The sequence below is a fragment of the Drosophila elegans genome, unplaced genomic scaffold (assembly GCF_018152505.1).
Source record: "Drosophila elegans isolate 14027-0461.03 unplaced genomic scaffold, ASM1815250v1 contig_208, whole genome shotgun sequence".
Taxonomy (NCBI): Eukaryota; Metazoa; Arthropoda; class Insecta; order Diptera; family Drosophilidae; genus Drosophila; species Drosophila elegans.
Window position 1 is genome coordinate 7,049,084 of NW_024545578.1, and position 16,039 is coordinate 7,065,122.

The window sequence follows — 16,039 nt, forward strand, 5'->3', positions numbered from 1 at the left end:
TTTGCAATGCTTAAAATTAATTAGCAGCTTTTTTTTGTCGATTTGTTTGGTATTGCGCAAAGAGCTGCGGGTCTCAACTCAGGCCGAACCGAAAACCAAATCGAATCAAATCGAAACGAAACGAATCGAATCGAATTGGATCGAAAGACCAAGCCCAAGAACCTGTTTTGCCATCTCCACAGCCAAATCAATATTAATATCTCCCTCTGCATTGATTTGTGCGCATATGAATTAGCAAATCTCGATGCCTTTTTATACTTTATGCCTGTGCAGTATTAGTATAGACTAATATATCTAATTCTAGACCGGATCGGTGTTAGGTGTCCGATTAGCGACCGCATATATGTATGAAGTAAAACCTGTCTCGGCATAGGCCAAATTTACATATGAAATGCACATGGGCACTTCAACTGAAATCGAAACTGAAACACCAAAAACGCGTTATTGTTATTCAAATTTGTGTCGGATAATTCCGAAAACTGGTTAGTAAGTCAGTGGGTAGATGGCATACAAAATAGACTTTGGGTCTCTTTCAGTTTTGGGCTTCTTAGAAATCATATTTCTCTGTTGCCAACTAGATGGAGATGGTTCGGGAACACAAAAGAAGCGGCGAGATGGTTTTGTTTTCTTGATTTTTTGTGGTTTTTTCGTTTTTATTTTTCGTCATTTTTTTTGTTTTTATTATTTAAATATACACATACAAATTAACGTAAAACTACAAAAAAGAGTGTAAACGTAAACACAAGTTCGGATGTTGGTGGTGGCTTGCAGTTTTAGAAATATCTTTTTGTGGGTTTTTCAAGTCGAATTTTCATGTTGATTTAACGTAACCGTAACACAGCAAAGACTTGCCTCGAAGTCAGTCGTTTAATAAAAAGATTACACTCGTAAAAGTCTTGCAGGAAATTCAAATAGTCGATAGTCAATAGTCGATAGTCGACAGACGATAGTCGATAATCGATCGATCGAGTGTAAGAGAGTGTTTGTGTGTGTGTGTGTTTTGGGTTTGGTGTGAGTTGTGGGTTTGGAATTGGGTTTTGTTTTGTTTTGTTTTGTTTTGGGTAAGACTAAGACCGCTGACTTAGAAGAAACCATCGCCAGTGGGATCGCTGACCCATGGGTAGTTGTTGGGGCATCGGACGCAGGTCTGCAGGTTGATGGTCTCCCCGGGCACTTCCTTGGAGGTCAGCTTGCAGGTGTTGGGCACCCAGCAGGCGGGCTTGCCCTCCACCACGCACTTCTCCCTCCAGGGCTCGAAGTTCTTCACTTCGCTGATGGTGCGTGGGTTCTGCATCCACTGGATCACCTGGGTCATGGTCACGAAGTACACGTCATTGTGGTTGGCCAGGATCTCGTCGATCCAGTAGAGGAAGGCGTCGAGGAACTCGGGATTGTTCTTCAGCCAGGCGGCATGGAAGTACAGGCCCAATGGAGCACGGTTCTGATCATAATGGCGATCGAAGTTATGGTTCAGGAAGTTGTAGAACTGATCGCCGGTCAGGATGTTCGAGCACGAGTCCACCATGGCGCATCCGGGCAGGTACTCATCATTGGCGGGATCCTCGCGACGATCCAGCTCGTTCATGACCATCTCCCAGACGGCATGCGATCTGGTGGGGCAGCTCTGCAGATTGCCATGGCAACGATGAGGCATCCGGAAGTACATGGTATAGGGCCAGAGTGGCGGATTCGACAGGGGAGCCGTGATGGTGGAGTCGTACAGGAAGGCCTGCTCCTCCATCATGGTGAACTGGTTGTTGCCACCCACTCGCAAGTAAGGTGCTCGCACGCCCACCACCGAATTGTCCGTAATGTTGGCAAACTTCTCCGTGATAATCCTCATGCCGGCCATCTCCTTGGCCCAGTCATCCACGGTGGCATTCGACCAGAATCGCTCCTCATCGTTGTGCGTAATCGAGTGCACGGCAATTTCGTGTCCCTTCCGGGCGGTTTCCTGCACGGCCGAGTAGTTGGTGTACTTGTGGGACACAAAGTAGGTGGCCTTGATGTCGCAGCCATTGGGATTCTTGCGGTTCTTGAACATCTCCTTGTACAGCTCGATGTTGTTGTTGTTGATGGCATCGTCGAAGGTGATGGTGATCATCATGGGCACATCCTTGGCGGGCAGATCGCCGGGAATCGAGGTGCCATCCTCCGAGCAGAAGCAATCGGGCAGCACGCACACGGCGGGATCGCAGGGTGGAGCACGATTGGGATCATTATCGATATCTGTGGGCGTAAAGATGATACAAAAAATATGTTTTTAGATTAAGAAATTTTCGATTAGGACTAGGAATAGTCTGTAATAACCATACTGATTTATATATGGTTTGGATTTTGTCCCCAAATCCAATACTTATTCATTTTATTGATTCTAGACTTAAAGCATAAGAAGGCTTTCTTTATAAATAGTACCATTTAGATTATAAAATAATTCCAGAACAAATCTAAATGATAACTAATTTTAAAGAGAATATCAAAAAAGCCTAAGGAGAATCTATGAATATTTTAAAAACACTATTGCTTTCATTGATCCTAACAGAATATGTGGTATTTTAAATATAGGTTCTCTAGAATCAAAAAGGGCACAGATTTTATACCCTTGCAGAGGGTTATATATATAAAAAAATATAATATATATATATATATATATATATATATATATATATATATATATATAAATAAATATCTAATGGAAATCTGTTTTTTTTACAACCTAAAATTTCTTAGAATTTTACCACCTTCCACTAAACCATTTAAATTTTTTTGATAATTTATTTATATTTTATTTTTCCAATTTCCCTCTCACAGTCAAATAAACAAAAGCGATCACACTGACCAGAGTTTTCTTTGACATCATTTGTTATTGACAATTTGTATTCTGCCTGCGTTCACTTAGCCGGCAAAAGTTCAGTAAACTTTTCACATAAATATTTAAGCAATTAGCTAACTGTGCAGTGGGAGGGGAAGGAGAAGGGGTTAGTTCAATGAACCGACGCGGTCTGGAAAAGCAATCAAGAGAGGTGGGAAAACCGAAACGCAAAGTGAATGGAAAATGTCTACACACAATCCTCAAGTCAGTTATTTTATTTTTTTTTTGTATATATATATATATATAAACCTATGTATATTTCATTATTATTTTGAATTTTTCTTGGTTTTTGTTTTGAGCAATTTTCAAGTGTTGTTAATCAAGCGTGGCTGCTTTGAAATGCAGGTAGCGTTCACTTATTAGCCATACCCTTTTTCCACCCAAAAAACAATCTATAGCCACCCACATGTTGGCCATTTGTTTATCGGCCAAATGCAAATGATGGCTATTTGCTTTAAGCCAAGTCAATTGGTAAGCCTTGCACTTGCCGCCTCGTTAAATGTGATCAATTGCGAAAGTTATTCGCTGAAATTATTTCTGCTGCTGTCTCATTTGGCATTTGGTTTTGGCCAAAGTGAAATGGCAGACATCGTGTGGCATGCAAAGGCCAAAGTATTTTGTCCATCAAGTTTTTCAATCTTTTTTTTCTTCTCTTTTTTTTTTTATTTTGCCGGCTTTGTCTCTTTTTGTTGACCTTTTTGCGAGTTGCCTCCGCTTTCTTTCCCCCCTCTGTCATTTCTTCACATTTGCCAATAATCTGTCGTTAAAGTCGAGTGTTATGTCATCGCGGACCGGTTCAGCATTCGGTATTCGGTATTGGGTATTCATTGCTCACCAGATTCCCTGGCATTATTGACTTTTTTAGGGCTCTGCCTTTATTTCTTTTACTTCTTTTTTTGCAGAGATTGTATGTAAGCTGGCTCATTATTACTGAGGAGGATGTTGCAAACATGGAGATGGATTATAATCATTGGATGAAGTTTGGCCAACTGAAGCTGATCAACCAATTACTGTGGGGAACTTTGTTTTGGCGGATTTCTGAGAATCAATAAGGTTAAATGGGAATTGATTGAGTTCTTGGAAGTCTCTTTATTCCGCTTTAAGTTGATACTAATTTATCGTTGTCATTTTGCATAAGTTGCCATAAACAAATGTATTTTGCCATATATAGATTTGTTTTTTAGGCTAACCTGAGTTTTAAGTGAACTTTTTCAAAGCCATAAATATTTATAAATTGGGGAAAAAACATTCCTGCTAAAAATTATTATTAGCTTGAGGTTGCGATTATAAAATACATATTTTGTTAAACTGTAGCTTTTGGATACAATTTTATGTTTAATTTAATGTTTAACATAATTAACTTGACACAGTATTGAAATTGTTGCCTTTGGGTTTATTATTTTATGAAAATATTTTAAATAAAATTAAATTTGGTATTTCATTTATGTAGCATTTATTTTTGATTCAATGTTTTGAGTAAGTCTTTTGTAATTCAAATTTTTATTATTGGCTGTGAAAATTATATTATATCCTTAGGGTAGTTATAATTAAAACCCCAAAATTGATATAAAGTGTTCTTCTTTCGCAAGCAAATTTCGATAGCCTTATGACTCTTTTACAACTATTGCTTAAGGAAAATCTATCTACCTGCTGCACTATTTAGCAACTATTTTGTTGCACTTTCCTCGTTACATTGTCGCTGGCAAACTCGAAAACTACGATGTATGACCAGTTAATCGGTCTTTTAATCGCCTGCCATTTATTTTGGCTCCCGGAGACGTGGGCTTCCTCATTTCTGGCCCAAAGGCAAGTTGGGCTAAACTTGGACTGGAGTTATTCAATTGTTTACGTTTAAGTTTACGTTTTCGATCACGGGTATGGCTTTATGCTCGGCTGAGCATTTCAAAAGCTGCCGGCAGAAGTGCAAATTTTCGCATTTTATAAACATATATAGCTATATGCAGGTCGATTTGCAATCTGAACAGCAACGAGGCTATAGAAGAGGTCTAATGGCTTGATTTGTTTGGCATTTAATTAGCTCGTTAAGTCAGTATTTATATATGGTAGGTTAGCCTCTTGAGAAATGTTGTTCATGTACGAAGAATTATGAGCACAATTATTTGTAGTAGTACTAACTGCCTGAGTTTGCTATTGGTATTATTATAAATTAGTTGCGGTTTTTACGCGGGCTGCTGTTTCGATCTTTTGTTGCCATTATTATTATTATTATTATTTTGTATTCATGACTGTGTTTATTTTTCCTTTGCTTTGCGGCTTTTTGCAATTGCTAAAAATACGCAGAGCAAATACAACAAATGGTTTATATTTTTTTTCGTTGGTTTAAGCCGCTTATGTAAGGCTAATTTACACATGAATCGAACCACCTATGGAGAGGCATTTTGTTTTGCTTCGATTTGATTTCTATTAAGTCCAAGGTTAGCGCTATTACGATGTTGTTAATTAATGGTTTAATACTTTTTCTTTGGTTTTGTGCGCTACTGCCCGTGGAGCTGGCAACCAACGGTGTCTGACATTTTGTTTCCATTTCACACTTGACATTTCCATCCAAAAGTCGGTTTCACATTAGAGAACACTGTGCAGTGGAGTTGAGTTGAGTTGAGTTAAGTTAAGAGCTAAGGGCTTTACGAAACCTGTTCGTGGGATCTGTGCAACATATCCGTTGCATGTAGGCGTCATTGGAATCCCCAAACCTCTTGCAAACACACAAAAAATGCAGACACTTGTGTGCCGTTGTCAGAGTTTTCGAGAGTGGAGTTTTAAGTATCACTCCTCCGCTGAGGTAATGTTTTAAATGCCGCCAACTGGTTTTAAGGTGCGACTGGGTAACAACTGAAAGAAATTTGTCTTGGCGCCGGGCCAAAGATAAAACGACTTGGTATTTGGATAAGTCCATAAAAACAAAAAATTTATAATCACTTTGGATCAATATTTATGAGTTTACAAGGCTCACTTTAGATCTGTCCACTTGATCTGAATAAGTAATACCGTTTTCTGTGTGTAAATACCATAAGCCCCTTGAAGGCTTATATTATCTGAGTCGATGGTGTAATAACACTCAGCCTCGGGCCTTTAAGAGGAAAGCCAATCCTATAAACAACATTTGGCAGCGCGGCTTACTTCTATTGCCGTCCCCCACAATTTATGCTGAATCACAGTGAATTATTATTGTCAAATGTCAAATTTAAATGAAAAAGTGCTTCAAAACATTTGAACGAGCGATCGTTGTTTTTACTTTTGGCTCTGCATTATCAGCTATTTTTGATCAATTATTTGTGGTTACTCCATTTTTATTGATCCTTGACGGTTTTATTAATCTTAATACAAAATGATTGGTCACGATGCGGTTGCCCATAGATCGAGCATAGTTTATCACTTTGTTTTTATATTTTATGACAACTAAACCCTTTAAGATTTAATTAAAAAAAAAATAGCAACATTGTCCTTTTATTTGTTTATAAATTGTTTGAGGAAAAGAATCGTTATTTATATTCCTTCTAATATATATGTAGCATATGAACTAGTGTAAAAGGCACTTGAATTGTTTTAGTATCAGTACTGATAATCAAACAACTTTCTAAATAATTTCATAAATAAAATGAATAAATTTAGCATTTAAATCTGTTAGTTTTTAAAATGCTTAGTACCAATTTTAGTATATTTTTTTAGAGAAACTTACCACAGGTGTTCTCATCGGATCCATCTGAGCAATCCTTCTCGCCGTTACAGAAGAGACCTCGCTCAATGCAGTTTCCATCGCCGCAGGCGAGGAATCCGTCCTGGCACAAAGGCTCATCCGTGTGGAGCAGGGGCTTCACACGACGCTCCTTGTTCTTGGACTTGCAGTTCTTCACCGACTCCTTCCAATCGCAAGTCTGCTTCTCAATATCGAAGTACAGACCAGCAGGGCAACGAATGGCTTGCAGGCCCTTTAATCAATTTAAAAAAAAAAAACAATCCAAAAATATCCATATTAAAAATCTTGGTTTGATAAATGCAGTTCCTTAATTGGTTAAAGTTTTATGTATTGGTAGGCATACCAAGTGTATCATAATTATAATATTTTTATTATTATAAACCCACTTTTTTTTAGTTTAGACAATTTATATTTATATTCCTGCTAAGTGTTCCAAATTGTTTTATTACTAAGGATAAGCCATTTAATTTTGTAAATAAAAAAAATCAAATTCGATTTTATTATAATTTTTGTTGTATAGTAAAAGATATAGTAAAAGATTTTAAAGGAAAGCAGTAACAAAATGTCATATTTTCATTTGTTAAACTAAACTTTAATGCTTTGTTAATATACACTAAACATTAAGCACTTGATTATTAAAGTGCATTTATATTTAAAAAATGGATATGTATTTTAGCAAGATAAACTCACCGATGAAGTACACTGGATGACGTCGCGACAGTTGTCACCTTCGCCGGCCACCAGGCGGAACCACTCGCCGGCGTCCTTGTCCTTGCAGAGCTCCTTCTCGAAGGACTCCTCCTTCTTGGTCTCCTCGGTGGTGGCCTGTCGCCTGAATCTCAGCAGCGGATCGCTCTCATTGGCCGTGGCTGTTTGTTGAATGAACCAGAAAAATAAAAAGGGGAAATGGCGCTGTAGCGAAATAGTTGCAGTTGCAGTTGCAAAACCGGAAGAATTTCCACGTCAAATGTGGGTTGGGTTTTAAGAGTATTGGAGTATTGGAGTTTTGGGGCTTTGGGGGGTTGGGTGCACCATGTCGCCATGGCCTGGCACTTCCTGTTACCAAAACACAGATACGGCTGGGCTGGATACGGCTCCCATTCGAGCTTATAGACATGGCATGCGGTCGGGCTGGTTGCTAGCTAGCTAGCTTACTTGCTTGCCTGATATAATGTGGTGTGTTGGCCGAAAAAAAAAAAAAACACGTTTGGCATTATGAAATACGATGTCACCGAGAGAACCGAGAGCCCAGAAACAGAAATAAATGTCTGTGTACAAAATACAGAAATACCGAAATACCTAAACTCGTTGCGCCTGCGCTTATAACTTTGACATTTTGCATCTTGCGACTTGGCAACAGTCGTATGAGTTGAATTCGATTTCAAATTCGAAACCGAGATGTCGAGGGTGTTGCCGCATTTGCATAACCGTTAAGTGACGGACGGCAACAAGGTAGTGCTTATGCTGCGACTTTAATCATGATCGATGGCCTGTCAAAGTCAAGTCGATTCAAATCGAAACGAGTGGAGGAGCTCAGAAAACTGCATTGACGGAGCTCAAATGTCAAGCTGAATGGGTTTCGCTGCGGCTCAAGGTTTACATTTAGGTACTTCTCCCTTAAGCAAATGAAAGTTGTTTTCCAAACTAGTCCTTTTTTTCCTTTTTTTTCCTCTTTTTTTACTGGTTTTTTCGGTGAATCAAGGTTAACACATTCACATCTTGAAAACGGCTTTTCAATTTCATTTTGATTTTCCTCTTTGTTTTTTTTTCTGTCTGGTCAATTATTTTTTTTTTTTTTTTGCTCTTCTGAAGGCCGTAACGTTCGAGCAGTTTTAATTGATGTCTTGACAACTTCCGCCAGCCAAAATGCAAATTGCAGTTCAATAATTAAAACTTATGACTACGCTGAGAGGCATATAATATACATATGTATTTGATTGGTGGTGAGACCTTACCTTCGTTAAAGGCCGCCAAAGCCAAAACGGCAAAAACCACAAATAGTTTTGCCATCTTGAGTTGGACTTTGCGATTCGATCAGTATTTGTCCGTTTTTGCTGCACACTTCTTATAGTTTTGGTTTATTTTTTTTTGGTTAACACACTGATTTTGGGGGAAAAATCACTTGTTTGGAGTTTTGGTCGGCGGAGAGCAAGTTTTGTCCTTCCGATCGCTATCAAAGCTCCATTTACACTGTTTGCTACGATGCCGCGCACAATTTCTCGAACCCCTCTCTGACACCAAAGCCCCAGACGAAGTCAAAATTGCTTCTTTTATTACACGGTGAGATCTGTGGTGAGTTTTGGGAAGCTTTCCCAGCACCGCGTTCGGCGATCGTCGATCGCTTTTCGAGGGGCAATCCCGAATGGGTTCCACAAAAAAGCTCCACCGATCTGATCGATCACTGATCACTGATCAACTGGCAAGCCCGGCTTTTTTGTTTTTTTGTTTTTTGTTGGTTGTTTGTTGGTTGTTTGTTGGTTGCACAAGTCTTGGCCCGATCGTGACCGGATCGTGGTCCAAAAAGAAGAGAGAAGTGCGGCACGTACGCGATCACTCTTTTATATGCAAAATGGTGGCGGCATATTTGGCGAGGTGAGAAGTGAAGCCGCCGTTGTGGATTGCAAGTGTTTCGGAGTTTGAAGCTTATATTTTTTATTTTATTGAAGCCACCAACAGCAGCCATTATGCAAATGGCACTTTTCGCCATATGTAGTATGTATAGTGGTGCCACCATCAGATTCCAGAACGTCTGCGAGGTCTCTTGACTAACCCTCTCCATTTGCCGATGGAGTGTTGGATGTGTGTCAGGCGAAACACTTCGCATGGGCGTGCCCACACAGTCAAAAAAAAAAAAACAAAATGCATTTTTAATCATCCTACATATACGGATTTACGTATTTATGGGTTAGCTTTTTATTTGGCTATCCTACGATGCTTCGAGTGCTTTAATTTTTGGGTGAACTTGGTAACTGGTGCACAGTGCGTATGAGTGATGTTTAAATTTACTTAAAGGAATAATTAGTAAGTACGCCTTAGAGAGTATTTTCTGAATAAGGATCAGGATCAAACCGTCTTACCATTCGGATACAAAATGAGATTATTCTACACCAAATTTTTTCTTGGTTTTCCTTTCTATAATACTAAAAATAAGCAGTAATCAACAAAATACGTGATTCAAAAATATATATTTATTTAATTGAAATTTTAATACGTTTTTTATAACTGTTAACAAATGAGGTGTTTTTCTTAATACCATTTTTCAAGGTTTAAATCTAGATTATGTTATTAATTTTAATTACTAACGAATTAAGACCATTATAGTCTTCCAGTTTATTTATAAACTTGCTAAAAAATTACATATTTTATTTTTAAATAAAACTGATAAGAGTCTTCCAAATTCGCTTTGCTGAAAGAAAAAGCCTGAAAAGAAAGATACATCTTTCGAATTGTATTTTATTTTGATGGCTAAGTAGTTCCTCGCCGTCGTCTGGTCGTTCCAATTTAAAAGCTGTTATTTTTTTTTACCCGCAGCGACCTTGATCATTTTAAAGCCAAATTAAAGCCATTTATGGCCCAAAGAGTGATACGTCGTGGCGCGACGACTGCTAACTGACAGAGAGGCGTCTAAAGGCGTGACGAACTGCCACCAACTTAAGTTTTTTTTTTCTGCCATTTTTTCTGCCATTTTATATTTCTTTTCATTTTTTTTTTCTTTTTGGCTGGTGGCTTCAACTTTAAAGTGTGCCAAAGTGTTTTGCCGTTCGACGAGAGACCTTTCTGAATTGTCATTGTCTATTTTAGCCACTCTTGACATTTGCATAGAGGAGTAAGGCTGACTGCTTGAATTTCCAATTAAGATTAAGTAAAATAAGTCTTTGGCTTGAACGGTTTCCGCCTCAACGCATACGCTTAAGCATACGCATTCGCATACGCGTACGCATAACATCTGCCTGATGGAATTTACGTCAATTGGAGAACCAGTTTTCCATTTCATTAAAATGTGATCATCTCGCTTTCGGCGAATTCTTGCAAAATATTCAATGAAATTCATGCTTTAAACCGCAAAAATTAACGATCGGGTAAATTAATAAATTTGCAACTACTGGGGAACCACAGGCTCCTTTCCCTTTTTATTACTTTTTATTTCTTTACCTTTTCTACAATTGCAATGCAATCCTTAAGATAAAAAAGTGGTTAGTAATATAATAAAAACCTGCGGTTTTAATAATAACCGAAAAGTGTTTCTACTAATTGAATTAATTGTCTCTATTTTAATTGAATTTAATTGAGCGTTGTTTAAACCATTTGCAGTTATCTTTAAAATAAACCAAGATTTGCTTTGCTAGCGTTATTGTTTCTAGATTTTTAAATGATCCAGACAAACGATACCAACAACTATGCAATAAAAAGGAAACTTTTACAAATTTTTCCCCCACAAAGTTTAAATACAGACAGGCTAGATTGAAAAGAAACAAAATAAATTGTGTCACGTTCGACATGTCGCGTATCCACAACTCATATCATCTTAATAAATATATAAATAATATTATTTATTAGCAATTTGGCTTGATTGAAATTTTCATTTTATAAAGTGAAAATGCATTTTTATCGCCATTTGAAATTTAATGATTTCAGATTCATTATTTTATAGGCAACACCGCTAAAAGTGTATTTTTTGTGTATATTTTTCCAATCCCAATATTTCACAATCATATTGCAAAAATAAATTTTCAAAATGAGTTCTGTAAACAGTTTATTGGTTTTATAATTTTTGGTTATAAATACAAAGTTTTCCTTGTACACATAAAATAAATTTACCTAATGTATTCTTAAATAAGGATTCTGTATAAATAACACGAGTCGACAAAAATCTAACTTTTTCTCACCTTGCCAACCGAAACCAAACCTAAAATCTTGTAGACTGCAAAGTGCTTTTGTCGACCAGTGTAATTTTTACAATTATTTGCTGTGACTTTCAGATTTGTACGTAAACTCGTTTCGGATGCATTTGGTTCCCATGGAAGATCTTGATCAAACCCATGTCGATATTCCTGGCAAAAATAGTTTCCCTTTATTGTAGTTTCTATTGTTCTCTGGTTCTGATTCTGGTTCCGCCTTATATCACACACTTAATATCTTTCGTTACCAAAGCAATTTAGCGGCTTTGCGGTTTCGCAAAGCACAGCATTGCCTGGTAGTGCATTTTAACATTCTCATATTCGGTTTTCACTTTCACAAAAATATTTCGTTTATTTTAATTGTTAAGTTTTGATCTTTTTGGTCTGTAATTTGTTTGTTTGAATTATTTGGATTAAGGAGAAGTATATTTCAGTCAAGATTGATCAAGAAAGCAAGCCTGCGAAAGTGAAAATCGGAACATGTCTAAATGTTTGTGATCAGAGCAGCTGCATTTGGAATTTCTCAAAGGTACGTACGTCGTTATGGTTTCTCTTATCTCGGTGCAAGTGCTTTGGCAAACTAACAAACTAATACGAAATGCTAACAACAAGTTCGACTGACTGACTACACACATAAAGCTGACAAGACAAAACAAAACAAAATGAAGCCCTGCGACTGGATATGGATGGCGCACCGCAGTTACTTCATAATACTCGAGAGGCTGGTGTAGCCGCTGTTGGCCTGCACGGGATCTTGCGCACGTCGGCAGCGACCGCAGCAGCAAATGTCCCGCACCACATCCACGAATCTCGTCTGGTCGAAGTCATCCAGATCGTTCATGAAGACGCCCGAACTTATGTCCTCGGCCGTTCGCGTGCCGACAAATGCCTTGAGATCGGTGGTGGGAAAGCCGTCCTTGTAGTACGCCTTTATCGTATCGTAGGCATCCATGATGACGGCAATGAACAGCGACAGGACCACATAGATGTACAGGGATATAAACGAGTACAGGTAGATCTGGCAGAACCACCACAGCCAGGTGGCCTTGCTCGAAAGCGTGGCAAAGGTGGCGAACATATCATCGCCGTTGATCAGCGCAAACAGACACTCCGACGTGGTGGCCAGCGAACGGAACTTCATGTGGTAGGGCCCCAGAATCAGCCAGCCGCAGAAAACAAATCCCGCATAGATCAGCAAGGCGGCGATAAGGAAACGCAGAATCTTTGGTGCCGCCTTCTTCAGTGTCAGTATCACCACGTTGTAGGTCTTGAAGAAGCCCAGATAGCGCAGCACTCCGAACCAAACCAGCAGATTGCCAATGCCCAGAAACAGCGAGCAGGTGTCCCATTGGTCCACCACCATGTACCTTCCCTCGATTTGCTCTTTCAGAGCCGATCCAATGATCAAAAGGACGTCGTTGAAAATGATCATGATGTACCTGTGAATACAATTATGTTATAGATTGGTTTTTGGAAGCTTGATTAAAGGATTTTACCACCCAACCTTGATAATTCATTAATTTCCACTGATAAACAAAATGGAATGGTAAATATACATATCTGACTATTGAATTCCAAATTTTATATTAAAACTAAATATTAATTTCCTTATGTCTAATACAATGCATATCAAATTGCATTATTTAATATTAAAATATTATAATTATTGTGCAAAGTTATAAACTTAAAATGGTTACCATTTGATTTAAATGATTTTTATTTAAGTTAAACATGTTTTAAATTAATAATAATTTTGCAGAAATTAAAATTAACTCCAAAAATAGTGCAATAAAAAATTTTAAAAAATATGAATATTTTCATATTTTAAATTTCTAAAATATATACAAATCATAGAAATTGAGTACAAAATATTCAGATATACCACATTTTTTTTACCAGTGAAGACAATTATTTTTTTAATTCCAATATTTGTCAAGCTTAAACATTTCAAGTAATGAAAAATGTGTAGATAACGCAAGGTGATGGCATATCCCCTTCATTTTAAAGACTCACCAGAAGTTAACAAACTCCAGCCGCCCATCGAAGCTCAGCTCCTTGCCAAAGTGCGACCGGAAGAAGTTGACTGTGGTGCATCTCAGCAGGTAGGCCCTCCACAATGCCCTCGTGCAGAGGGCAAACGACAGGGCGCAGGTCAGCAGGACGAATATGTTGAGTATGCTACGCAGCATTGAGTCGAAATTCGCCTCCGAAATGAAATCCGTGGCTCCGTGGCACTTCAGACGCGTCGCCTCCGCATCCAGTGAGAGCAGCATCTGGCCGTCATGATCGCGATTGTTGAACAATATGGAAATGTCGAAGCGAAAACAGTCGGGCGCCGATAAAGGGCCACCGTTGGCCTTGAAGTTCACCGTCTTAATCTTGAACGTCAACTGGGCGGAGACGAGGGAGGCGAAATTGACCTCCACATTGCGCTGCCGCAGATAATCCTCCACCCCAATGGTGGTCACATCCGGCGGCAGCATCTGGCACACCTCATCGATATGTGGATCGAAGATGTACGACTCGTTGAAGCCGAATATGGTACCCTCGCGGTAGTTCTGCAGGCACAGCTTCAGCGGCGGCATCGTATTGTTGCGGGTGGGGTAGTCATAGGGTCCAATCGATCGACTCACATTGGCATAGCCATCGACGGCATACTGCACGGTGTCGAAAAACTCCGATTTTAAATACAGGGCAAAGGGACCCACCGCCGGCGGATAGCTCTCCACTTCGCGCGAGGAATCCCAGCCGCGCAGGAAGAGATGCGAGAAGGCAAATCGGTTATCACCCGTGTAGTTGATGTGGTTATACCGTGAGTGGGCAAAAAGGCACAGCTGCATCGTCACCAGAAAGATCTTGACAATCTGCAAGAGTTCAGCGAGGTGAAAGTTATTAACTAATTTTACTTATTTTACTTATAATAAATAGTACAAATTGTAGCACTCTTATCTGCTTTCGTTCTCAAGCGTCATAAACTCATAGAGGAGGTAGTTGGGCTGTGATCTAGAAAAGCTTATCTATAAATAAATGCCAAATTATGCTGGGGCATGCGTCAGTATATATTTATTGGCTATCTGCAGCGAAGAAATCTGATTTCGTTTTAGACCAATCATGGCTAGTTGTATTCTAATCATAATCACCCTCAGAAAATCCCCCTAGAGTCGAACATTTATTAAATAACTTGTAAAATTCGTACGAGTGCGCCTACACAAAGTGTCTGGCCATAAAATACGTTAAATTTCCACAGGTTTATTACGTATTGTTCTAACTATAGTTGGACCCTATAGATAAGGCATATCGATAAGAACGGAGGGGCTTAACAATGCAAGCAAAATAATCAAGAATGTGTTGACTTTGCCCACTTTACATGCTCAAAAACTAAGCAAACAATAAGGCCTTTGTAAATTGAGCAAGTCGCCCACATAAGTGCCTCGGATGTGTCATCCCAGATCCGCCCCTCAATCCCAATTCCCGTGCATCACGAGACTACCTTAATTAAATCGGTTGTTTTAAGCCAGATGTGAATCGAAATCTAAATCGAAATCGAAATGGACGACCGAAAGTGGTATTACCTGCACGACAAACTTGTAGGGAAACTTTCGCTTGGCCTGCCACTTCTCGATGGGATTCATGAAGAAGAACTGCAGTTTCCTGCGCATTCGCTCCTCCTGATAGGATGCTGCCGAGGATCCAGGGAACTCCGGTTGCTCCTCACGCCCCTCCACGGATGCTGGGGCACTGCCTGCACTGGACATGGTTGCGGGGGGTATGGTTATGGGCATGGGCACCACAGGCGCCACTGGAGTGGACTGGAGCTGCACCTGGCGTCGCAGGATCCTGGTGTTCACATACTCCTCGTCGCTATCCTCTGGAGGGGTGCGCTGCTGCTGCTGGGCAGCCTCGTAGCTATCCGTACGGCGTTTCACGGCCGGAGCAGCGGCTGCTCCTCCGGGGCCGTAGCTCTGCATCTCGATGTGCTCCTGCTTCGTCGCGAGGTCGAATCACCTGCGTTGTTGTCCACTGCGCTAGCTTTCCTTTGCCCGCCCACTCGACATGCAAAGGAAAGATTCGGCACAGGTGCAACAAGCAATCGGGGGACTGGGGGGGGCTGGCGAATATATGTATTTGGCAATTAAGGCGCGACTCTTGCCAGCGAAATTAAATTAAATACTGCCCCAAAAAACCAGGAAAATTGCTTTGTTTTCAACCAGCAACTTAGAGGTGAGCAAATCTGTGTTTGTGCGATACTATCAGCAATTATAGAGATATGGCAACGCTATTAAATAGCGGGTGTCCATAGTGGAGACTCAAACCACTGTTGCATACTCAAACGGTTAACCGGTTAAATATAAATTCAAAATATATTTATAATTATTTCTAAACTTCATATATTGAGTGGAAATAACTTGATATTAAATTTGATTTTCCATAAATAGAAAAAATATATAACTGGCTTGAGAAAAAAACAAAATAATCTCTAAGATAAGCGTCTTTAAATCCAATATTTAAAATATCTAAGTCGAAAAGTACTAAAACTATTATTATATTTTCAAT

At 39.3% G+C, this 16,039-nt stretch overlaps 2 protein-coding genes across 2 annotated transcripts; both read right to left on the minus strand.

Moving 5' to 3' along the window:
* Nucleotides 1–1,067: 1,067 nt before the first annotated feature.
* LOC108146289 (chitin deacetylase 1) lies at nt 1,068–8,894 on the minus strand. Its single transcript, XM_017272234.2, has 4 exons — nt 8,543–8,894; nt 7,278–7,456; nt 6,570–6,819; nt 1,068–2,229 (listed from the first exon to the last, which is right to left on the minus strand). The coding sequence occupies exons 1-4, from the start codon at nt 8,595–8,597 to the stop codon at nt 1,082–1,084; spliced, it is 1,632 nt and encodes a 543-aa protein (XP_017127723.1). The 5' UTR covers nt 8,598–8,894; the 3' UTR covers nt 1,068–1,081.
* Nucleotides 8,895–11,323: 2,429 nt separating this feature from the next.
* LOC108146331 (mucolipin-3) lies at nt 11,324–15,711 on the minus strand. Its single transcript, XM_017272297.2, has 3 exons — nt 15,058–15,711; nt 13,499–14,349; nt 11,324–12,924 (listed from the first exon to the last, which is right to left on the minus strand). The coding sequence occupies exons 1-3, from the start codon at nt 15,451–15,453 to the stop codon at nt 12,186–12,188; spliced, it is 1,986 nt and encodes a 661-aa protein (XP_017127786.1). The 5' UTR covers nt 15,454–15,711; the 3' UTR covers nt 11,324–12,185.
* Between the last annotated feature and the right edge of the window lie 328 nt (nt 15,712–16,039).